The sequence below is a fragment of the Strigops habroptila genome, chromosome 5 (assembly GCF_004027225.2).
Source record: "Strigops habroptila isolate Jane chromosome 5, bStrHab1.2.pri, whole genome shotgun sequence".
Taxonomy (NCBI): domain Eukaryota; kingdom Metazoa; phylum Chordata; class Aves; order Psittaciformes; family Psittacidae; genus Strigops; species Strigops habroptila.
This window is the reverse complement of record NC_044281.2, coordinates 26,869,559-26,894,227: the sequence shown is the minus strand read 5'-3', so window position 1 is coordinate 26,894,227 and position 24,669 is coordinate 26,869,559. Positions and strand designations below refer to the sequence as shown.

General features: G+C 37.3%; 1 protein-coding gene across 29 annotated transcripts in view; it reads left to right on the top strand.

Annotated features, from left to right (window-relative positions):
• Positions 1-24,669, top strand: part of KCNMA1 (potassium calcium-activated channel subfamily M alpha 1) — a 511,087-nt gene that overhangs the window by 218,321 nt on the left and 268,097 nt on the right. For all 29 annotated transcript variants that reach the window (XR_003991383.1, XR_003991382.1, XM_030485710.1 and 26 more), the window contains one exon: positions 23,263-23,324. Coding sequence is in view for 27 of the 29 variants with exons in the window: in XM_030485710.1 (XP_030341570.1) it covers positions 23,263-23,324 (62 nt within the window). In the remaining 2 variants the exon portion in view is untranslated. The remainder of the gene's footprint in view (positions 1-23,262; positions 23,325-24,669) is intronic.

Here is a 24,669-nt window from a genome sequence, read left to right as displayed (position 1 = left end):
GTAGATCTAAAGTACAAAGTAATCTACCTTCCTCCACTCGGCCCACCCAACTACACAGTTAGAAATTCAGCCTCAAAACTCTGGAGTCACTTGTGATACTGAAGCTCTAGTACCTATACTGTTTAAATAGAATTGTAATTTGTGGAGAACTGAGGAATACATTAGGGAGAATGTTCTGCCTTGTGCTAGAGAAGAGATATCCAGAATTAAATTACAAGAAAGCATCTCAGAGAATTCTGAGATCTAGATACTGGAAGGTCATCATCTCATGGAAATGGAAGTTAACACAAGGGAATGCAGTTGCTCCATTTCTGGGGTGGGTTGATCTTGGCTGGATGCCAGCTGCTCAACAAACTGCTTTATCACTCTCCCTCCTCAACTGGACAGGAGAGAGAAAGCATAATGAAAGGCTTGTGGGTCGTGGTAAGGACAGGGAGAGATCACTCAGCAATTACTGTCATGGCAAAACAGACTTGACTTGGGCAAATTAATTTAATTTATTGCCAATCAAATCAGAGTAGGAGAATGAGAAATAAAATGTAAATCTTAAAACACTTTCCTCCTACCCTCCTTTCTTCCTGGGCTCAACTGCACTCCTGATTTTCTCTACCTTCTCCCCTCCTTGAACGGCACGGGAACATGGGGAATGGGGGTTGCGGTCAGATTATCACAGGTCGTATCTGCTACTTCTTCTGCCTGAGCGGGAGGACTCCTCACACTCTTCCCCTGCTCCAGTGTGGGTCCCTTCTCTGGGGTCCATTCCTTCAGGAGCAGACTGCTCCAGTACAGGCTTCCCATGGGGTCACAGTCTCCTTCAGGCATCCCCCTGCTCTGGCGTGGAGTCCTCCATGGGCTGCAGGTGGAGATCTGCTCCACCGGTGACCTCCATGGGCTGCAGAGGTGCAGCCTGTGTCACCATAGTCTGTGCCATGGGTTGATGGAGAATCTCTGCCCCAGCACCTGGAGCACCTCCTCCCCTCCTTCTTCACTGACCTTGGTGTCTGCAGAGCTGCTTCTCTCACATATAATCACTCTTCTTTCCTGGCTACTCTTGTGCAGCAGTTTTTCTCCCTTCTTAAACATGTTACCACAGAGGTGCTACCACCATTGGTGATTGGCTCAACCTTGGCCAGCGGCTCTGTTGGACACAGGGGAAGCTTCTAGCAGCTTCTTACAGAAGCCATCTTTGTAGCCCCCACCAGTACCAAAACCTTGCCATGCAAACCCAATACAGTTCTATAGTGATCTAGATCCTGAACTGCCACATACAGTCTGAGTTTAGAAAATTGCAAGATTCCTGTGTTTTCCACTACCATGTCAAAACATTCTTGAAAGTAGTATTTCTGATTCTCCTTTGAATTCTGCCTCACAGTCAGACAGCTTCAGTTACTTGCATTGAAGGTAAGAGCTTTTGTCCATTAAAATGTTTTCTATCATAGTGAAAAAGATGAAAGCTTAGGCTTTTCATCAGTCTGCTAGAGACAGTATGTTGAGGCCAAGAGCAAATACAGAATAAACAAAACTAAGATTATAAAATACTTATACTTTCAGTCTATGTCAACATGAGAAAATGCTATTAATCTACTGAAAACACTTTAGTGTCACAGAGTAATAACAATTTCTCATTTTTTTGCTCTATCAAATGGATAGCAATGCACTTGTGTAATGTATTATTCTAGTTTGTGCGTGCATTAGGAAACTACAGAGTGATCATCAAATATATGGACATTGATCTGGACACGGGGTTTAAAAGCTTCTGGGCAAAATGAGAAAATCTTATAACTGAATCATTGCTGTTAAAGACTGGATTTTAAAAAGTGCTCAGGTACTAACTTTGCCAAGCATTTTTTAGCATCAAGATTATTGAAATGGGAGCTGATTCATATGAAAATCTTACTCCTTTTTTTAAAAAAGGGAATAAGATTTTTGAAAAGGTGGAATTTGTGACTTATGTTAAACATGTGGCTTTATGGCACCAGAGAGGAGAGAGAGTGGTTGTTCTAGCCTACCTTTCTATTACTGCAGGACTGATAGTTATAGCATATTATTTTAAGGTACTTTGTTGAGCCAATTTTAATTGTATTTATATATTTAAAAATACAGCTTATACTTTGTTAAATATACTTCCTAGATAAAAATATCCATAATATTTTAATTAATTAAATTGAAACCAGCCCCATAGATAGTAAAAAGCATAAGTTCTATGTAAAATCCAGTACTACTGCAGGACACATGGATTGACGAGCAGTAGCTTGGTGAAATCTTTAATTTGTTTGGCCATTGAAGGAAAACCTCTGTTAGCCGTGTCTCAGTTGTGCTTTTGCTAATCACGTTCCTACTCCCACACATGCATGTTCTTTGACTCTCTGATATAACTTCTCTAAAGTATTTAGACTGCAAGCATTTGGTTTACATATGCCAAAGTTAGTTTATTTCAAACAGAAGTTATTTGTGATGGGAGTATCATTGCTTCCCTTTAGATTCGATGTGCAGATTAACAGAACTCATTGTTTAGCTGACAGTCAGCTTCTATTTTCCTTCACTTATTTTTATACCATATTATTTACTTCATTTATAATGTAAGTATTAGTTATTAATGTGATTTATTGCATTCTGGAAAAATCCTTTGCTGCCAGTAATGCCATATAGTACAACTGGAAAATCGAGATTACGCTGAAGCTTGACAGAAAGCCAGGGTGTTCAGCAGTTGGCTGGATACAGATAAAGAAAAATGAGAGAGGAGTAAATTCTGCGATGTGCTCCCACTTCTCCATAAAAAGGCATAATCACTGTCCTTGAAGAATAATTAAAAAAACCCAAACAAAACACAACAATCCTCCCCCCCCCCCCCCAAAAAAAACCAAAAAACCTGAAAACCAACACCCCCACTAATGAAAAATAATGAGCATTTAGAATCACAGAATCACAGAATGGTTTGGGTTGGAAGGAACCTTTAAAGATCTAGTTCCAATCCCCCTGCTGTGGGTAGGGACATCTTTCATTAGATCAGGTTGATCAAAGCCCCATCCTTGCAATGCTTCCAGGGATGGGAAACCTGTGACTTCTCTGGGCAACCTCTTCCAGTGCCCTCACCACTATAATAGTGAAGAATTTCTTCCTAATATCTAATGTAAATCTACCCTATTTCAGTTCAAAACCATTACTCCTTGTCCTATCACTACAAGTCCCCTTTAACCCTTTAATTTTGATTTTCTGTGGTGTGGGGTTTGTTTTTTTTGGGGGTGGTGGTGGTGGTGTTTTGTTTTGTTTTGGTTTTTTTTTCCCCCCCTTGTAGAAACTCTTTTGGAGTGTCAGAAAAACAGGTTATTTAGCAGTGAAGGTACTATGCTATTCTATGAATTATAAAATTTGATATCACTTTTTAAATGATAAACTGAGAATTTTTTCTAGAGCAGTTTGATTTTTTTGATGGAAAAGATACATCATAAAATAAATTTGACAGTGTAAAGGAAACACAAAAATTAAAACCCTGTAACCAGCCAAATAATACAGTTTGCACAAATCTGATTAAAATAGACAACTACTTATCAAAGCTTTATGCTGAAGGCATTAGACTCTTCAATTTGTTGCATAGTAAATGGAGCTGGGCTTAAGCTTCCTGTCTTTTGATGTGTAATGGATGACTTGTTTTTTGGCAGTTTTGTTGCAATTTGCTTTGATGAAATGAAGTTCTACATAATTTGCTAGCCTCAGCACAATGTCAGTGCTTAATTTTTGCCGAAGAAAATATAATGTAGTTCATTGCCAAAAACAGATAAATGAGCAGAACTGTCAACTATAAAAAAAGGAAAAAACTGTTTCTTCCTGTCACCTTTTACATAGTGCCCACAATTTATGCTTTGCTAGTTATTATCTCATTTGAAACAACAGTTTGCATAAAAATCTACGTTTATAAAAGAGCAAAATATGTACACATCCACATATATTTAAAAATTTAATTAAAGCATACTCGAAATGTTTATTTGGAGATCCGAGAGAAGCAACATCTTTCCTTTTGTGGAGGTGTTTGAAAATGCAGGATTTGGCCCGAAAGTCAGAACACTTAAGGCACAGTGTTAGCTTCCCTGATAGAGTTGTCCTATAATCCAGCTTGAGTCCTTGATGTAGGGTTACTCAAATACATTCACTCGTTTTTGGCCAAAGATATAAATGACTAGATACATCTCATATATTGCAAAAGACTACAACATATAAAATTTACAGGAGTCCCTACTTACGTTTGCACCTGAATTATGCAAATCCACCTGTCAAACCATAGAGAGTCTAATTGTAATGAGGTACCTTTGCACTGTCCCAAGGGATACATCTTTCCACAGGTCAATTTCATAGTAATTCTAAACAGTAGTAAAGTAAAAAATGTCCCAGTCTAAATGTTGACTTTGCAGTCTTAAGCAAAAAAAAAAAACCCAGACCCTGAAAGGTAAGAAGCTTAGAATCTCAGTAGTGAAGAGTTGAGCACTTGTGCAAAATTTCAATATGCTTTGGGCTAAATGATATTACTTGAGAATAATCATTCAAAATTAGAAGAAGGAGAGACTGAGAGGGGAGAAAGGAGACTGTAAGAACTCTGAGGAGCAGATAATTATAGCACTTAACTTGGTTGTGGGAGGTGTAGCATGTTCCTCTACTGGAGGATATTTGATTATTTACACAAAATAGAACATCTCAAATGAGAGAAATTGAGGGAGATGCAGTGGAGGTTCTTATCTTCAAAAACATATGTAACACCCTAATCTGATTTAATAAAAATAAAAATAAAAAAAGAATAAAAAATCTCATGCATCTTACATAAATACCCTTCCCACTGACCATTGTTCTGAAAGGGACTTCCCATCTCTGAGAAAATTCTTATCCCTCTACATGTATGCTTCCACTGAAATGTTTAATTAATCGATTTTTTTTTTTTTTGCTTTAAAATATAATGCTGTTACACATACACAAAACTGTTTTGCTTGAAAATTTCCAGGAGGCCAAGTTGTTTCAGTCATCATATGTAATCATATATGTTAAAGCATTCTTAATTTCTTGATATTTCTGTGAAGAAAAGTACAAATTTATCATTGCAACCTGAAATATCTTTGTGCTCATTCTTCTCCCGATTTCGGGTCATAAACATCTCCAGAAAGATATGGTTTATGTGAAGCAATATATATTGACAATTGTTCTTCTCCTGAAGAGTTTGATTCTAAGTTTCATTGTACCTTACTATTATAGTATATATTATTCTTTATTTAAGCGTGCTAAAAAATTACAGCCAATAATTTACTGTGGTAAGAAAAAGTGGTGGGACAATTTAGCATACAGTACACCTGGTGGTAGATTTTGAATGTGGTAACTTTTTCAGAAAATTTTATAGTTTTATAACTTCTTTTTTGTTTTTAAATTATTGTATAGTCTGCACTATAAAAACTAAACAATCCAGTGAAAGTAGGCAATGATGTTCAAGACCACCAGCTTTGTAACATGTAATAAACAGTATTGTCAATAACACAGATTCAAAAGTATTTACCAGGCCTAAGTCTATATTCAAATTATCTTCAAATACATTTATATAACAAATTTTAAAACCAGTGAGATTTCTTGATGTTAAACTCATATATTTCAACCATTAAAATGATTAATTTGGTCAGATTTTATTACTTTCTAATTTATAACTGGATGGGGTGAAAAAAGATTGTGGTGGTGACTATTTTATTTTATTTTATTTTATTTTTTTTATGAAATCAAGATGTTCATATTATCGTGTCTCTGGAAACAGAGATACAAACTGAAATGCCAGACCAAACTGATACAACTTGGCACGACTCCTGATAAGCTACCCTAAAAGGGGTACTTTGAAGGGTGGACTGCAAATAATACAGAAGAGATTAGTTTGATTTGTTTGGTTTTCTTTAATAATAATACTTGTTTCACTGAACATAATCATGATGCTGTTGTGCAGCTGTAGCATTCCTAGCAGTATATGGATGAGGGCAGTTTCTGCAAGTCCATCAAGTGTCTCGGTAAGAGCTTACCTCAAATACTTCTCATCTGCATTTGATCCTTTTTTGAAAAGGCAGTAGCTCCCAGATACCTCTGTTTATAAACAATTTATGGTGCTCTCAAAAATAGTAACTCAGCCACACTCGGCTGCTTTTACAAGTGCTAGAATAGCTTCTTCAGGAGTCTTGGAGGCTTAATATAAAAAGAGTCATTTTCTCAAGCTAGTGGACTGAGAATTTTGTAATTTAGAATGGTATTTGACCTTTTATCACTTGGTAACCCTTGGATTGCAGAAACAAAAAAAAAAGCAGGATTTTCTTTTTTCCTTTAATTTTTTTTCCTTTTTCCCCTAAGTATCAGAATGCATTCCTTAAACTCTAATCTTAACACAGTAAGTTCTAGCCTCTGTGTTCTGGAAGAAACCTCTCAAAACATGAACTGTGCATAGGTGAATGTCCTGACTCCTGTTGCTTGCAGGGAAGCAGAAAACTTTTAATGTAAAGTTAAAATTGTTACACTGTTAAATGAAGGGTAAGATATAAATTCAGAATTCTGAAGCAGTCAGGAGGAAGTTTTGACCTGATTTCTGTTACATTTATATATAAGAAAGTTTTTGCTTTGAAAGTGTAAGATTTCTGTAAAATGTTATATTTTTGAAGGGCATTGGAGGACTTGGTTTTTTTTAGCCTTCATTCTTTTTCATAGAAGCATAGAATGGTTAGGATTGGAAAGGACCTTAAGATCATCTAGGTCCAAGCCCCGTGCCATGGGCAAGGATGCCTCACACTAGACCCTGTCACCCAGGGCTCTGTCCCACCTGGCTTTGAACACTGCCAGGTATGAAGCATTTACCACTTCTTTGGGCAACCTGTTCCAGTGCCTCACCACCCTCACAGTAAAGAACTTCTTCCCTGTGTCTAACCTGAACTTCCCCTGTTTAAGTTTAAACTCATCACCGTTGTCCTATAGCTACAGTCCCTAACGAAGAGTCCCTCTCTGGCATCCTTGTAGGCCCCCTTCAGATATCAGATGGCTGCTGTGAGGTCTCCACGCAGCCTGCTCTTCTCCAGGCTGAACAGCCCCAACTTTCTTAGCCTATCTTTGTATGGGAGGTGCTCCAGCCCCCTTATCATCCTCATGGCCCTCCTCTGGACTTGCTCTCACAGTTCCATGTCCTTATATTGAGGACACCAGAACTGCACACAGTACTCCAAGTGGGGTCTCACAAGAGCAGAGTAGAGTGGCCTGGGATTGCCTCGATCCCAGAAGCCTGTAGCAAACCCCCACAGTAACGTCCCCCATCACAGATCTCCCTTTGCCTCGAACCCACAAACTCTCAGTTGGCCCATCACCTGTCCCCAGGCAGAGTTCCATATTCTCCAGCCTATCATTGACATAAATAGATACACCCCTTGCCTGTCTGCTGGCCTATCTTTCCTGAAGAGCCTATAACCTTCTATTCCATCACTCCAGTCACAGGAGCCATCCCACCATGTTTCTATGATTCCAGTGATGTCATATCCCTGTAGATATGCACACATCTCTAATTCCTCTTGTTTATTCCCCATATTACGGGTATTTATATAGAGGCATCTGAACCAAGCTCTGAATAAAGCCTGCTCATTAGCTGGAGTGGCTGAAGTAGCTCTGCATCATCCTGAGAATTTATTACTGGCGTCTGACTGGGAGTGCTGGGATGGATCAATGCCCCCCTCCCCCAGCAAATCTTTTGACATTATTTGCATGGGGAGAGGTGAAAGGGGTTTGCTTATGTTATCTTTAAGCATCTATTTAATCATTATTCTACCTTTCCTATTCTTCCTTTTCCTATAAAAATATTTCAGAAATTATAGTTACCAAGAAGCTATTATTCAACTATTTTAGGGTTTTTTTTCTTTTGTTTTTTTGTTTGGATTTTTTTTTTTCCTCTTCATATAATTATCTCCAATAGTTCAAACATGCCTGTGCAGGTATCATCCAAAAACATTTGCTGCACAGACTTGCTTTTTTTCAGATTTGATTGGAAGATTTGATAAGGTGAATTACTGACTACTGTTTTTTGCAAATAAAGGGGCTGTGCTTAAATTCTGTTGAATCACACAAACAGCTCTGATCTGGGAAAATACGTAAAACAGAGTTAACATGATCTAAACAGGTGCTCTACATATTCAGCACAGTGGTCATTTGCTTCTTGTCCACCAAGGAACTGGAACAAAAATAAGACAGGTTGCTCTGTTAATGTGCAGCTTGTGACTCCACTGCCAACGTCAGAGCGCCTGTCTCAGGGTTGCCTTGTCTCTGTGTCATCCATTCTAACAAAGGCTTTGCTCTTTCACAAAAGCCTGACCTCCTGGCCATGGAATAGCCTTGCAGCATGTACTTGTTATTAGTGACATCCTACTGTGGCTCTAGAAGTTAGGAAGAAGCTGCAGCTTTCAAGTCAGGTATGTAAGCAGATATGGATGTGTGTTTCATCTTCCTGGTGTTTAATATACCTGGAACCATGGTAAGAAACCAAATTATGAATTGAGAACCTGCTTAAACAAGAGATATCCAAGGAATACATCAGTGCTGCTGGCAGTCATGTTAATGAATCAGTAGGTGGACTTCCTTTCTGAGTCAGTTGTGCTCAGTTGCCTTGGCACACTTTTACATAGGTCTTTGTCATAAGATTGTTTTGATCAGAGAGGCACTGTCAGGTTTTAGGCAGTCAGCAAAAGGAATTTTAACTTAATTTAATGTTTGAAATTATGAATGCTGAAACCTCTTTCTTCCAGCTCTGTCTGGGAGTCAGATAGGAAGCATGAAAATGAAGCTGTTCAGAAAAGAATTTCCTAGTATTAGTGCTTGATACTGTTTTTTCTTGTGCAGTGTCATCACTAGGGTATAAATACTCTTCATCTGCAGATTTGGTGTAAGCATTTGTCAAGTGTCTTTGGACTACATTTGATTTTCTTCTTGTGTTTTTCCACTTTTTGGTCTGGTGCAGCGGGTGTATGTACAGTGAGCTGGTTCAGTGGAGGGGGGAGCTCACTGGCAGAGCCCGGGGTTGATGTGATCTTGGTTTGATGCAAAACCAGGTAGCCCACCAGCTGCTGGTACTCCTCTTTCATCTGCCATATTTTCCTTCACTCACTAAAAGAGAACAGCAGCAGTGTCTTTAGGGGAGGCTGAGCATCAGGGAAGTGGGTCTGGTGTTGCAGCTGGGCCTACAGCTGGGAGAGAGACACTTCTCATCCCAGACTTAAACTGTTGTTACATCTAAAAAGCATGTGTTAAAAAGATAATTTCTCTATATCTGGCTTTCAAATTTTCTGCTCTACAGTAGATTCCATAAAGGTGACCTATTTTAAAATAAAACATTTTTTGAATAAAGCAACATAGGATGGAATCTGTATAGAAGATGACTAAGAAGTAGAGTTGCAGGACAGAGGATAGGAAAGCACATGGTAAAAAAAGGGAAGAGGATTTATACTTCAATGGGGTAATTTACTTGGCCAGAATCTCAGTCAGATTCTGCACTACTTACTCAGAGGAAAACCTTTGTATTTCACAAAGTTTGCTGCTAGATTTTGCCTAGTTCATGCAAGGTATGCTTTTTTTTAATTCCAACACCTAAAAAAAATTCCATAAATCCAGTATGTATTTTCAACTTCTGCCTATTCATTCTGTAATATTTTAAAATGTGAACTAAAACTTCATACTAACATAAAGACATGGAGTTGCAGCAATACCTCTTATAAATTTCTATGGCCAGGGTAGGTATGTGGTTACCTGGTGGTTTGTCCGATTTTGGTTTTTGGTGGTTGTCTGAATAAATGCTCTTGTAGCTCCTCAGAAAGAGAATATAGCCAGGCTGAAGCAAGCATACAGAAAAGGGGAAAAATTATGTACCAACTGGCAGTTATGAGGCAGAACATAAGCTGAAGTTGTATGTTCGTCATGCTCCACCTTCTGTTTTTAATGACTGTGGATAAGACCATTCCAGAATGAAACTCAGTAGCCTTTACAGTCTTACACCTTCACAAGGGACCATGTAAAGCATGCAGGAAGGCAAGCAGTTTGCTAGGTCTCCACCCTCAAAAATGTGTCTTTAAGAAGCATGAGAATGCTGATGGGAGATACCACAGGCTAGCACAGCCAGGTAAAGATGCAAAGACTATGGACCCAGAGGAAGGGATGACTTTCAAAAGTCATGGCAAAAGTCTATAAAGATTACAAGGACCTGACATAGCAAAAGAAAAGGTCAGGTGAGGTAACGGGTGGTTTCAAGGACAGATTTAGTGGTCACTGCTGTATGTTTTTTGAAAGCAAGGGCAGTAAACGAGACTATTAGGGAACGTAACACTGGAAGTTGATTCTGCAAGTCTTTAAACATATGATTATATGATTTTATCTTCATATTAAAAAAGCTTATAAAAATGCCTTCAGTCTTAGAATTATAGCCACGCAGCAACGCAGAAAAAATTCATGTTTGCTGAATAAATCAGTCTTTGAATTCTTACAAAGAAACTGCTCTTTCCATCATACCCCTCAAAAAATAGAAAAAATACCACAAGTAAAGGTTTGTTGTGTAAAAATAACTTTGTACCTTTGCTTGGTACATCACTGTCTACGTCACTGCTTGCTACAGAATTTGTTTTCTGCATTGGTATTTAGTGATAGTTGCAAATCATTGATTCCATTTCATACCTCATGTGAATTTCTCATCATTTGGCACATGATGTTGAATCGTAATTCCAGATTAACAATACTCATGCTGTCCACATTTTCTTGATGATTACAGTATGGAAATCACCAGTGCCTGTAATTAACGGTATCGAAGGCTTTCGTGCCTTTCTCTTAAATACCAGAGTGTGAAGAAACCTTTATGTAGCAGTACAGCCTTGCAGCAAATTGTGAATCAAGATTTCACCTGTAGTAGCATATAACTATGTTTATGCAGGTTTTACATAAGATAAAAGGAAAACTTACGCTCACATTTTTTAAAGGAGCAGAAACTACTATATGAACATTTGTTCAGCTTACTTCCAAAGCCCATCACTCTTAACATAAGGGAATGCTTCCCAATAAACCAGGATCGCTGCAACCCTGAACACTTGGCTGCTTCAGGTTTATCTGCTCCAGTGAAATTGCTAAATTTTGTTACCTAATTACGTAGCGATCTCGTATCTCATAGTTAATGACTGTGTCAAAGAATTAATTGGCAGGCTTTTCAATTCAAAGTAGTTTAAAATCCAAAGAGCTCACATTGTCTATGGTGCTGTGAGAAATTGAGAGTTCTGATTAGAATTAAATTTTGAAGTAGCCACTGGAAAAGTATTATGATGGTCTTATTTTCTGTTTTCAGGTAAGCTGAGGTATATGCTCCTGTACAGAATTATCAGACAACTTAAGCCTGTACAATGGCTAAAATTTAGTCAGTGCTACAATTTACAGTCACTTCTTGGGCTTGCTCTTTCTATAGTTTTCTTTTGTAGACAAAAGGCAGCTTTTTGTATTCACAAATTCTCATATACAGCTGGCCGATTAAGGTGGTTTAGATTTATTCCTAACGATCAAAAAAGTCAATTTTTGAGTCTCCAAACTGGGTTGGTATGAGAGATGTTTGCCTCTGGCTATCAGTCAAAGCTATCAGTTTTGGCAAAATGACTGAAGGACAAACAATGCCACAGAAAAGGGAAGAAAAAGAAGTTTACAAAGGTGACTTTCAAAAATCCTATGTTGTTTAACTTCATTAGCAACAGTTATTCCCCTTCCTATTTAGCATGGGTTCCTCACATTGATTTTGTTCCTTGATGTACAGGGTTTGAAATTTTGTTTAATTGCCACAAAAAAGCTTCTGATGTAGTTGAGAGTAAGCTGTGTCTAATCATTGAGTAGACAGTGTAACTTGAGGTACAGTGAGTTCCTGCAAATTGTTATGCAAGCCTCTGAAGGTATAGTGGTCCCTATTAAATAAAGTCATGGTTTGACTTAACCATCATAAATGTTGATGGTTACCTCTCTTTAGAACTCTACGGAACAGTTATGATTTTCCTAGACTTATAGTAGAACTAGACCAATGAATAGAACGCTTCATTCATTGCCAAGTATCAGCAATTGATACACTCTGCTTGCTCTGGAAAAGGAAGCAGCAATGCTATAATTCTGGAAATGATCTTTATATTCCAAAAAAATTAAGAAAACCCCACCACATTAGGTAATGTTAAATGGAAGATGAGGGCTGTAGTGTTGAGTACTGCAGCAGAAAACCATTTTTGCAATTAATCAGATGCATTTAGCAATGATTCTTTTCCTTTCTGAAGACCGTGTCTTGTTTTTATACTGTTTTTAAGTACATTTATTGACAAGCATTTGAATGCTTGTTTCTGTATGCTGAATGATTTGAACATTTCTTCTTCATTCAGTCTTTTTCTTGAATGAAGTTTCATGGGGCTTTACTGAAACCAGGAGCTTTCATTTTTTTTTCAGAGAATACTTCCACAGCTGCATCCTCCATTGCTGTATGTGCGAGTTCTTGTGACTAAGAACCTAAACAATTGAAAAAGGAGGTAATTTTTTCTGTTTGTGGAGTTCTGCTATTTGAAAATTTAGGAATAGTAACAGCAAATCTGAGTAAATGAATTTACCAAACCCATTCAATCAGAAAACCATAACAAGAGGAAGTGTAACCCCTTTTAATTAGTCCTTCTCTAATTTCTCTTCCAAAATCTATTGACATAACTGTCTGTCATGTAGGTTGCATGTCAGACTCTAATGTCAAATGACTGAGGAATGTGATGATTCCTTTTGTCTGACATATGATCTAGCACCAGTTTGAATATTTAAGGTAAATAATTTCATTAAATAGAATCATTGAAGTGATCCATTCACAAAGAAATGTATTTCCATTCAGTTGTTTCTTATGACGTGGTGATAAAGCCTGGAAGTTCTTTTAGCAGTGTTAATATGTACAGTATTGTAACGAAAAACTATGGATTGAAGAATCAGGCCTAAATTCTCCAAAAGTCCACATTTGCAATTTTATTCTTTCCTGACACCACTTATTAGTCTTGTTTTACTCCAAACCAAAATGTCCAGAAATACATTTCTGATTTCAACGTTTAAAAACCACATAATTTTCTTTATCCTATTATATTAATATTTTCTGGCATTTTTACCACCATTCTTTGGTTTCCATCATGTTTTTTCCTTGGGTGTTCTCGTATGTTATTGTTCATTTAACAAATTTCTAATGAGAATACAGTATATTGAAGTAAAGAGAAGAAGAGCAGTGAAATTAGTTTGCTTGGGTTTGGGAATTTTTGTTGTTTTAAACAAATACCAATTTAGAGATAGAAAATAGCTGATTTAAAAAGACTGCATAGAATCATCACAGAATCACAGAATGGTTTTGAAGGTACCTTTAATGATCTAATTCCAACCCCCCTGTCATGGGCAGGGACACCTTCTACTAGACCAGGTTGCTCAAAGCCCCATCCAACCTGGCCATGAACGCTTCCATGGGTGCGTTCATGGGTGCATTCATGGGGCAGCCACAGCTTCTCTGGGTGACCTATTCCAGGGTCTCACCACCCTCGTAGTAAAGAATTTTTTCCTAATGTCTAATCTAAATCTACCCTCTTTCAGTTTAAAGCCATTCCCCCTTGTCCTGTCACTACGTGCCCTTGTGAAAAGTCCCTCTCCAGCTTTCTTGTAGGCCCCCTTCAGGTATTGGAAGACTGTTGTAAGGTCTTCCTGGAGCCTTCTCTTCTCCAGACTGGCCAAGCCCAACTCCCTCAGGCTGTCTTCATAGGAGAGGTGCTTCAGCATTTGCCAGTATATATATTTTCTTTACAGTTTATTAATTTCTAGTTCTGCATTATGGCATTCCAGATACAGGAGTGGATTAACTGTTGGCAAATGATTACTTTTTATTGGTATAGACCTTACCTGATTTCCTCTTTTTTGCAGGTGATTAATTTCCCTGATGTTGAGCTATTGTAGTTAGATTATCTTCTAATTTAATTATTCATATTTTGGTTATTATTTTGGGGCAATATCTTGTCTCTTTTATTCTTTCCGTAAGTTAGTGCACTTTTGTGCTTTTCAGCATGTTTCCTGCAGAGGTTGAAATTTTTTTGTGTAGGCAATATACAAGAAAGTGCAAGAGTCTTTGCTTGCTTCTTTATCTCACTTACCTCTATCACGTTCTTTATCTGGGGGTGGGATGAGGTATTACTATAACAAAGAGTTACATCTGAAGTTATTTAGTTTCAATTCTTCATCTGGAGATAAAAAGCCTTCTGTCACAACTGAAACATAGGAACAGAGAAACAAAAAATTAATTACCATATACTGCATTTCAGGGCATGACACGGTAAGCAGAGGCTTTCCCCAGGCCTAGCACTGGGGATGGGACTGTAATTAATCAACCAGCATTGAGTGCTACTCTCCTGCTGTGTTTATATGACAGGGAGACCATGCTCTAGAGCTGTGAAAGAGAGCACATTGTGATAGAAAGTACTGCTATTTATTTTGACTAATGAAATTAAATACTGAATTGGAAAAGTTGCATGCACTTCAGTTGGTCATATTTTCAGGCACTCTCCCAGCAAACCTAATTAACTTCAAGCTACAGAGCACCATTAACAGATGGTACTTTTTGTCTTGTATTTTTTCACTAATTAGAAAATCTCAGTCTTTTCAAATTTATTGATTGAAAAGAAATTTTCATTTTATTGTCAATATGTCAGTGGGAAGTCGAGGGCAAAAATACCACTTCATATAAAGAAAAATAGAGCTGAAATATTAACATGTATTAGAAGCATGTACAGAAAAGAATATAGCAAAGATACTTCTTTTTTTAAAATGAGATTGGAAATATGTGGAAAACAAAAATGCATTAAGATACTAATTTTCTTTGGTTTATTTTCTGCTTTGATTTTTCATATTCCTGAGTTTGATGTCTACTCCGATGGTTCCTGAATTTTGATCCCACAAAATCAAAATATCCCTTTAATAAGAAAGACTCTTCTTAATTTCAAGCAGTCTGTCCAAATTAGAGGTAGCCCTTTAAAGTGCACGTAAGGGAGTTGATTCTCTTATTGGAGAGAGAATCATATGCAGGTAATAGCAGAGAGGCTGAATTTGCTCATTCTGCTCAGTTTTATTAAGAGATGTCACATATTCTACTCCAGTGACCTGTTACGTTAACTACTTACTGAGGTTATATAGTTAGGTAAGCTCACAATGATTCAGGCCTTCACCATGCATCTTACCTGTACCTTCGAGGTAACACTCAAATTACTCTTCTGATGCCTAAGTTCAATGTATGGGAACTGAATATGTGGCTTAATACTATTTTTGAGGCAGCAGTAGAGGTTTCAGCTGTGCTAGATCCATTGCAAACACCTGTAATGAAAGATAGCTGTTGCCCTAATGAGTTGACATGCAGTATCCTTGCCAAATGAAAGCAAGAGAGAGAACTGGAAGCCAAGAGAGGTAAAGTAACATTCTTTATGTCACACACCATGTGAGTGGCAGAACTAGGGACAATAACCAAGTCTTCTAATTACTCATGATCATCATCTGGAGCTCATGCTGACCTACTTTAATGCTGCCTTTCATTTTTAAAATGAACTCTGTGCTATGAATTTTCCTAGAGAAGTTCACTGAGACTTTACTGCCTATTGGTTTATCAGATAGTCATTTCTCACTCCCTTGTACCTCCTCTTTTGGATAAACTTTAACTTTTCTTGGTAAATAGTAAGTCTATATGAGCTTTGCCAAAGGGGAAAAATTATATAGCAGAGTCTTGTAAAGGTGCCAAAGTTTTCCGTACTCTTTTTAACGCATGTGGGTGACTGATTTAGTTACTATAGAATTTAATAGCCAGTTAACTTTTTAGTTGACTCCTTATTGTGTAATAAAGGTGAACAAATCAAAAAGTAGAAAATGTAATTGAAAGGAAATATCTTGCGTGCAAACATTTTCAAGTCTGGATTTCTGATAATTTCTTTAATGTGGCTATTGAAGTTGCAAAGTTTGGATTTAGTAATTTAATTGCTTCAGGGTCAAAACTAAGCTGGTGAAGGCTTTTCAGAGTTGTGTGCACTTGAAGCTTTCTGACTTCCCTGAAAGGTGGGGTTGCTCACTGTCTAGCTTGGACATGCTTAGTTCCTTCTAGAATTGGATGTTAAATCCTAGCTGACATTCAAAGTGTGGCAGAAATAGTAGAAATGTGGTTCTGTGCGAGGGTTTGTTGATTATTTTAAGTCTCCCTAGCACCACCTGCCTCTCTGTGTGCAAAATGGCAGGATCAATAAGACCAAGACCATTTTTTTGCTACCCAGCAGACACAACCCTTAAGATTCATACCTATTAGCATGTATCCTGTTGTTAACAGCAGGTACTGACTGTAGAATTTGTTCTTTGCCTGTGCTTGCATGAGAACCGATACATACATCACTGCTGCTTCTTCACAGTATTATGTTCCATCACGCATGCCTCTTATATAGGGAATATATTAACTGTAAAATCTGTTTCCCTATATTTCTGAATAAAAGATAAACAAAAAAAAAATCCCAGTTTCTTAGAATCCTTGTTTAAAAATTTCATTTATTATTTATTACTGGTAGGAACAAGATAGAATCTTATTTTGCCTCTTTATTATTTAATCACTTTATCTTTCTCCTCCTATTCACCCACTTCAGGCCTCATTTGCTTGCATTTCCTGGTTTGGTCTTGTAAGGCAGCTCATGACTAGTGGCGCATGGTTAGATAGGTTTCTTCAGAGAGAAGCTGGCATTGTATACAGGTATTCTGGAAAATGCTAAGAAAACATTTAATCAGTAAGAAATGATTCAAAGCCAGGTTGGATGGAGTCTTGGGTGACATGGTCTAGTGTGAGGTGTCCCTGCCCATGGCAGGGGGTTGGAACTAGATGGTGTTAAGGTACTTTCCAACCCTAACTATTCTATGATTCTGTGATCTTGTAAACCTGTAGGAGATAGAGTGACCTTCGAAGAGCCCCTCGGAATCTGTGACCTCATAGAATAGGTGGTGGATCTTTTGTACCTTTGCCTTCATCGGTTTAGTATTTATACATTGGCCTGGGAGAGACCAGGTAAAGAAGCAGAGGTAGAAAGACTGGAGACAGGACAATGTTTTTAAGCCCAGAGAAAAGTGTGTACACAGCTCCATCCAGAGTATGGTTCTAGCTCCTGCTGATGGATTTTAGACATCCTCACTCCTGCTTTACTCCTTGGTATCAGGCAGGGTATAGTGGGAAAGAAGTCTCTAAGCAGAAACTTACTCTTGATTGCTATGAAAGTATTTGTAATATTATATTTGTCTTGACAAATCACAATGTTCTGAAGACCATTTTGTTGGATCAACTAATGAATTGTATAGTTTAAGGTCATACAGCTCCTTTAGGTCACTGCAATATGTCCAAAGGTAATGTTAATAAAAATACCTGAATGAAGTGCCACCAAAAAACCCAGTGTAGAACTCCAGTTTTAGAGCAAGAATCTATGTTGCGTTATAGTAAATATTTGTATTTATAGTAACCTAAGAGGTATTAATTGCTCAGCTGTTTATATCAGCTGTAGTGCATAATTTCTTACCACTTATGGCTTTGCCTACATGGAATGCTGGAATTTTGTTGTTTGCATATAGGGTATCAGTTAATGAGGCATCAATTTAAGTAAGCCATTTTGGCTCTTCTGTGGTCTAGACTTGAGCAAGTCTTGCTTTTGTTAAACCACAGTAATTGCACAGATGCTGGTGCATATCCTAGAGTCTGCAAATTAATGGCGGGATTGCCAAGCAAGGATTAAGAAATTCCTACTTCTGAAATGTAACTTGCAGCTGGTGTGTCCTCAGAAATGCAGGTTTTCATTCCTAAGAAGTCCAGACAACTAAATTCTGTTTGTCTATAAAAGAAATAAGATTTATTTCCATTTTTAGGGTTTAAAGAAGGTGTTGGGTTTTTTTTAATATTTAAACTATGTAAATTTTCATTCAGAGTCAGTCAAAACCTCAGGCTTTTGACATCTTACTAATGCAAACTTTAGTGTTCTGAAATTAGTGGATCCTTGAGGATGTAGCTTTATGTCATAAGAAATAATTTGTATTCTTCTTAATTAATCTGAAATATAAAAGTTAATAGAGCTTTATTTTAAAGCATCACATGAAAAACCTGAGTAGGTCATTAACAGAATTTGCTGTATGGATGTAGAAATTAAAATTAATTTAAATTCTGAAAATATTAATAATGAACAACTTAATATAGTCTAAGTACAGTAGCCTTAGGGTTGAAAAATTTAACCTTAGAATAGTTAAGAGTTTCGGACAGACATTTCTGAAGAGTGGTACATAACGGATTGTCATCAGATAACAGTATAAGGGCTCCCTGGTGCTGTGAAGTGTTAGGGGTTAAGGAATTCCTGAAAGTTTTTTCTTTTCACTGTGTACTTCTTATTTTAATAGTTGAGAGGAAAATAGCAATAGAAACTTATTCCTTTTTTATTTCTGGCTTTACCTCTTGAGATCTGTGCTATTTTGCATTAATGATGTTTAGATAGTCCAATTTTGCCAAAATTTGCCTTTGAAACTTCAGCGAGTTCTGTTTCGTTCAGACATTACAGAATAACCAGAGATTGAAGTTCCTGCTCTAGAGTCCTCGCATTGCTCGTTGAGGATGTGTTAACTGTAGCTCCCCCCTCTGACGGGAACAGCCTTTCCCGCGTCCGGGTGTTCTCAGCCCCGGCCGGAGAGCACCTCAGTGTCATGTTAGGGGAAACAGCGCCACCTCTTGGGCTTTCATGGGCAGCGTTTGGCTACATAAGCCCGGTCCCGGGAGGTGGTCTTATGCCCTTTGTGGTTAGGATGGCTTATTTCTGAGAGCATTTTCTCAATGCCTATACTTTCCCTGCAGTTTTGTTATGTTGCCATATGCTTATTAAAATTTCCGTGGTGTTCCCCCCCCCCCCCCCCCTTCCCCCTCCTTTTTTTTTCTGTCCTCAGTATGGGTACATAAAGTTTGACTGCAACAGAGCAGTCAAAGCTCATCTGGAGCATCTTGCCAGCAGTGGAGAGCAAAATGTTTTTACAGTGTTCTTGAAGTAGCTTTTATATGCAATTTCTCGGACTCCTGCCTCAAGAAAGCATTGTACACTTCTGTTGAAATCTGTGGCTGGGTATGGGTTGTGGTTTTTGTTTTTTTTGGTGGGTTTTTTTTGTATTTTTGGAAAGATTTAAGAATATGCAGCAACTATTCCATGGTTTCCCCCCCTCTTTCCTTTAATCAGATTGGAGTTTATTTTTAACTTGATACTAAGTGCTTAGTCAGCATAGCTGTTAGCATATGACTTCACATTTCTCAATCTTAAACAAACAATAGGTTATTATGAATTAAAAGATTCTTTCCTTCCAGACGAAGAGAAATTATAATAGATGTGTAGCAATTGCAATGTTGTGCCAAATGCATTGGAATAATAAACAGAGCAAGCCAGCTTCTCTCCATGGCCTGATTAACAAAAAAGGCAGTAATTCACATCCATATATGTTTTTTTCATCTCTTAGGTTCTAGTCGCTGTGACTTTGGAGTATCAGTCTATGTTCATATCTCTTCTAGCATAGTCAGTTCCACAAAATAGATGTTAACTCCCATGACAATCTAGCAAGGACTCTAATCTGAATCTGGAATAATTGATTGTCCCCCTGGGTCTGAATAATCAAGATGTATTCAGCTTTTTTAGACAGTAATACAGTGAATAACTTGCATCTGAGATTCTATCAAATGTGTTTATATAGCATGGAAGGGTGTTAGTTTTCATTTTAAAATTTTGCTCTAACCTGATTGTTTCAGGCCTTGCTTTTTCCGCACACTTAATGTATTCAAGTTCAGCTCAATACCTCTGTCCCTTAGCAAAGGAAAAATAGGTTTCTCTGCAAGCAGGATAAAAATTGAGTTTAGGATTCTATTCTCTTCTGGTGCCCTTTCTGTGATTTTTGGAGACGTTATGACTTGTGATGTTAGATATGTGTTTTGGGGCAATAGAAGAGGAAATAAAGCCTTGATTTAAAATCAGATATTTATTATAGTGGGGGAATGGTATAGTTTTGCATACCTATCTCACTCTTTGGTGTAGCATGGGAATCTGGAGCTTCTAGCAAAATTTAAATATTTGCATTTTAGTGGTAGTTATATGAATTGTCATAGAACATTATAATTCCATAAGCGTCTTGGAAGATCTTACCCAAAGTCTATGTAACATTATTTAAGCAGCACAAGCATGCTGATGATTAAGGGATTGGGTATAACTAAAATGCAAGGCTGATTTACAGTTATGCTTGTTTTTGTTCTAGAAGACTCCTAGATGCTGTAACCTTAGACTTGTCATGTGAAATGGAAAATAAAGTCTAGCTTTACTTGTGTACTTCACAAAATTTGAAAGAGTGTCATAGAGTCCCAAACAGATTACAAGTTTAGTTTCTCAGATTTCATTTTCAGCATTAAATGGTCATTTCAGCATTCTTTAGTTCAATATGTAGATGATTCCACGGAATGTAGGGTAAAAAAGAACCATTAATATTTGGCTTTAAACTGTGCAAGATTGAATAGCTGTGTTTAAAACTGGTTTGGGTCAAATCAGAATTTTCACCAAAAACATAAGCTCTGTATTCCCAGAATCCTCAGCACCTTGTCCAACTTTTTTTTTTTTTTTTTTAAATATATATAAAGACTACACTTGAAATGTATTGATAATAAATACATCTAGAGCTAGGCAGTGGAGCAGATTTGATTCAGATTCAAACTGTGGTTGTTTGTGGCTTGGAATGCTGCAATGAATGGGGCGGGGTGTGCACAATCAATTAAATTCCTAGTAACTTAATTCAGAGAAAAACAGGCCTTGGGATGACTACTAATCATAATTTGAGTATAATGCCAGGTGATAATTCACAAGTTCTAGTTCACCACATGAATTTGTTATGAGATGATGAGACTCTCAACAGTTGATATAGATTTAATAGCTTTCACCTTGCACCACCTGTACACATCTGATCAATAATGTAGTTTAGTGAAAGAAGATTCAAACTCTAGATGTTAGCATTATCTTATACTTGGGTAGTAAAACTGTTATTTGAAGAATTTCATGCTTCAGTCCTGACAGTCTGACTGACAGATCTCACTTATTTGGATGATAATACATCAGATAAGACAATGGATGCTTGTACTCAGGAAAATACTCTTTCTCAGACATTTCACAAAGCAAAAACTTCTGGTCAGCAAGATCTAAAAGGAATGAAAAATTAATTTAAACTTTCAGTTGAATACATTTTCTTTTAACAAGTTCTAGTGATTACATTAAGAATAATATTAAAAAATAAATTGGTTTCTTTTATTGGAAAACCTGTGCATGTTTGATTTTGGCCCTGCAAAGCTTCAGAGTTTGGTTATATAATTATAATTATACCTTGCTTCAGGTACTGCCATTACAGCATTGAGTGATAGCTGAAAGTAGAGAAACTTCCACATTATTGTTTCAGTAAGTCTACTTAGAATTAACACATTGCACATTCCCTTGAACTATAACTGTCAGGCTCCTTCCTAATACAGCAGCTTCAGAAAAAGGTCTAAAGCCCGTATTGAGTGAAGATTTTTTTTTTTTTTCTTTTTACTGCTCATCTGTTGCTTGAACAGTTGAGAGTGTCGAGAAAAGCAGCAATAGTGGTCTATTGTGGTAGTATGCGATAGTTATAGTATAGTATGCGATAGCAATAGTGGTAGTATGCGTTAGTTATGGTATTCATACAGATTAATAAATCTGCTAATTTCAGAACTGGAATGGCACCACTAGTTTATTTCACACATGCTGTTGTTTCGATAACATCTAAAATTTAATGTTTTAACTGGCAGTTTGAGCAGCTGCATGTCCCCTTAGTACCCTGGTTAACCCAATCATAAGTGATCAATTCTCTGGGTTTATTTTAAGGGTCGTTACTTATAAGCAGCTACTTGAGACATGCCTTCCAGAAGACTAAGGGACATTTTGCTTTGATTCTGTGGACCAGCAGATCAGATGAGTTGCAGGAGACATAATTTTCCATCTGTTTCCCATCCTCAGTGCATCAGACAGGAACCTCTTCTGATTTCTTCCAGCACAATTGCATTTTAAGACACAAAAAACAGCTTATTGGGTTCATGTTTTCAAATTCCAAATTACCAAATTCCAAATTATGGCATTGTTCAAGAGAGAGAAACCTAGAGCGAGGATTAGCAAGAGAAGAGCGAGAGAATTAGGAAGAGCGAGAAACCTAGAGCGAGTTTAGCAGAAAGCTAAGTTACAATGGGTACAGAAACTGTTGTGTACTTCATGATTCCTCAAGCCAAAAATTGAGTGCAGAAATTTCAGTTATGCTGTCCTGTGTAGATGCAGACCTCCTTTGGATAGGATGTGAAACTAAATCTTCCCACAGTGTTGGAGAATCTTTGGGAGCCAGTAGAACAAATAATTGTTTTGGCTTTATGTTCAGAAAAAAGAAATTAGAGATAGACGGAGATGTCATTAGTCCAGCTTCTGCTGCACTAGCCAGAAAAGCAAGTTCTACCTTGCTAACGAGAGTTGGATGCCAGACCTAACAAAATTATTTGGTTTGAAAACTGGATTCAATGGGCGGTAATGCTGGGACTGCAAGGTGCCCAGGGCGTGTATTCATTGTGTCGGGACATGCTGCATCAAGCTACTGTTTTAACTTGTTTGAAAGTTAACTGTAGTCTCCATGGACAGGAGTGCAGACTAAATATGTAATTTTACAGAGCCTTGCACTTGTGGATTTCACAACCATATAAATGGTAATTCAGTCTAATCCGTCATCACTCTTGGTTTATGTACCAATGAGCAGGAACTTACTGCAGTTCTAAAGGGTAGGTCCGATAAAGCTGTGGTTTGTTTTGAATGCCATGTAGTAAGACTGCTTGCCGTTTGAAATAAAATAATATAGTTTAGAAAAGGTCAGGATCTAGGGCGTAATTGTATACTGGGTTTCCCTGAGTTAGGATTAAACTTGTTTGTGTCTCTTTTTCAATGCAAGACAGCATTTTATGGTAATATACAGCATTTGAAATTCAAGTAGGAGTAGCTTTCTAAAGAAAATGACAGCTGGGGAAAAAAAAAGTTTAGTATATATTTTCCCTTTGTTTTTAGTGTAAAAGAAATGTTTCACTTTAACACTATTAAATAATGACTCTCTTTTTTTCCTTTGTAGGTTGTCTTAGTCTTCGCTCTTAGTATTGGTGCTCTTGTAATATACTTCATAGATTCATCAAAGTGAGTATTCTAGTACATTTTCCTTTCCCTCCTTTCCTGCAGCAATTATACATCTTTAAATTGCTCCATTCATCTACATTAAATCAGTACTTGGTGTCATCACCTGAGTGCGAAGAATTTTATAATAATGCATGGTCTACCAAATAACTCAAGAATGGGAAAAATCTATAAAATGGATTGAATATAGTCATTGGATCTGTAGAATGGAGAGAAATGCTACTTTTGTGTGTTGAGAATATAGCTACTGGTGCAAAATTACTGTTTTTGTGTTCATTGTGCATATGCGGAATCTTTAAAATTCAAGACTAAGATAAGTAATACAGGGGAAGAATGTTTGCAGGAGGAAAAAAGTGTCTTAGGAGACTGACAAGAACACTTCTGAAAAACTCTGAATGCAATTAGACACTGTGAGCATTGTATCGCATATCTGTTCAGATTTCCAACTCCTGGGTTTGATAGATTTCTCCCAAGATAAGGTAAGTCAGTAAAAATCTGCAAAGCATCTCACTGATTTTATTTATTTTTTTAGATTTACACTAACTTTATCATGTAGTGTAGTAGTTTTGACCAGGCAATAGAAACTTTCTTCCTTACCTTTTGAGATATGTGATGGTTTAACACAAACCAGTGTAACTTGGAATGTTCTCTCTTTGATATTATTCATACTTCACACTTGTTTTCATATCAAGCTGGAGACTGTCAGCGGCATAATGAGCAAATGGGTAGCCTAACAAAGAAGACTCTAAGAAAAGGGACTCAATAGAATGTTATTCTATTGATTCCAGTTATTTTGGGAGGATGATATTCTGAAGTATCAATAGCATTTTAAAGCTACATATTTGCTGCTTCTCTTCAGACTGGTTTTAGGCTTGCCATTAGTGCAATGGTTAAGATAGTATGTTGGATTGAGCCAGCCTAGCTGTCTGTAATGGTAGTGGTTATGTTCTAAACCAATCCCTATGTGAGTCAGAAAATCAGATATTTCACTGTTGACATCTGTGCATACTGACATTTAGGTAGATGGTAGCACCAGCAAAAGGGATTCTTGAATACATGGATGTCGTCTCTGTATCATGTGAGTTTTAAGCCATATCACTGTAGCCTAGATGTGTTAAGCATAACACAAATAGTTAAGGTAGAGATGATTTTCTTTGTGGAGAGGAGCAAAGTGGTGGGAAAATTCAAGTTCTGTTTGAGCTCTCTTGAAGTGAAGAGATTATTTTTTCCTTCTTAGCATTGCAGTGAATGTTCTCACTGGTTTTGGAAAATTTTTCTTCAGTATGTCACCACTGAAGCACATAAGGTGGTGCTTTTCTGGAGATCTTTTTAAAAACTTCTTAAAGCA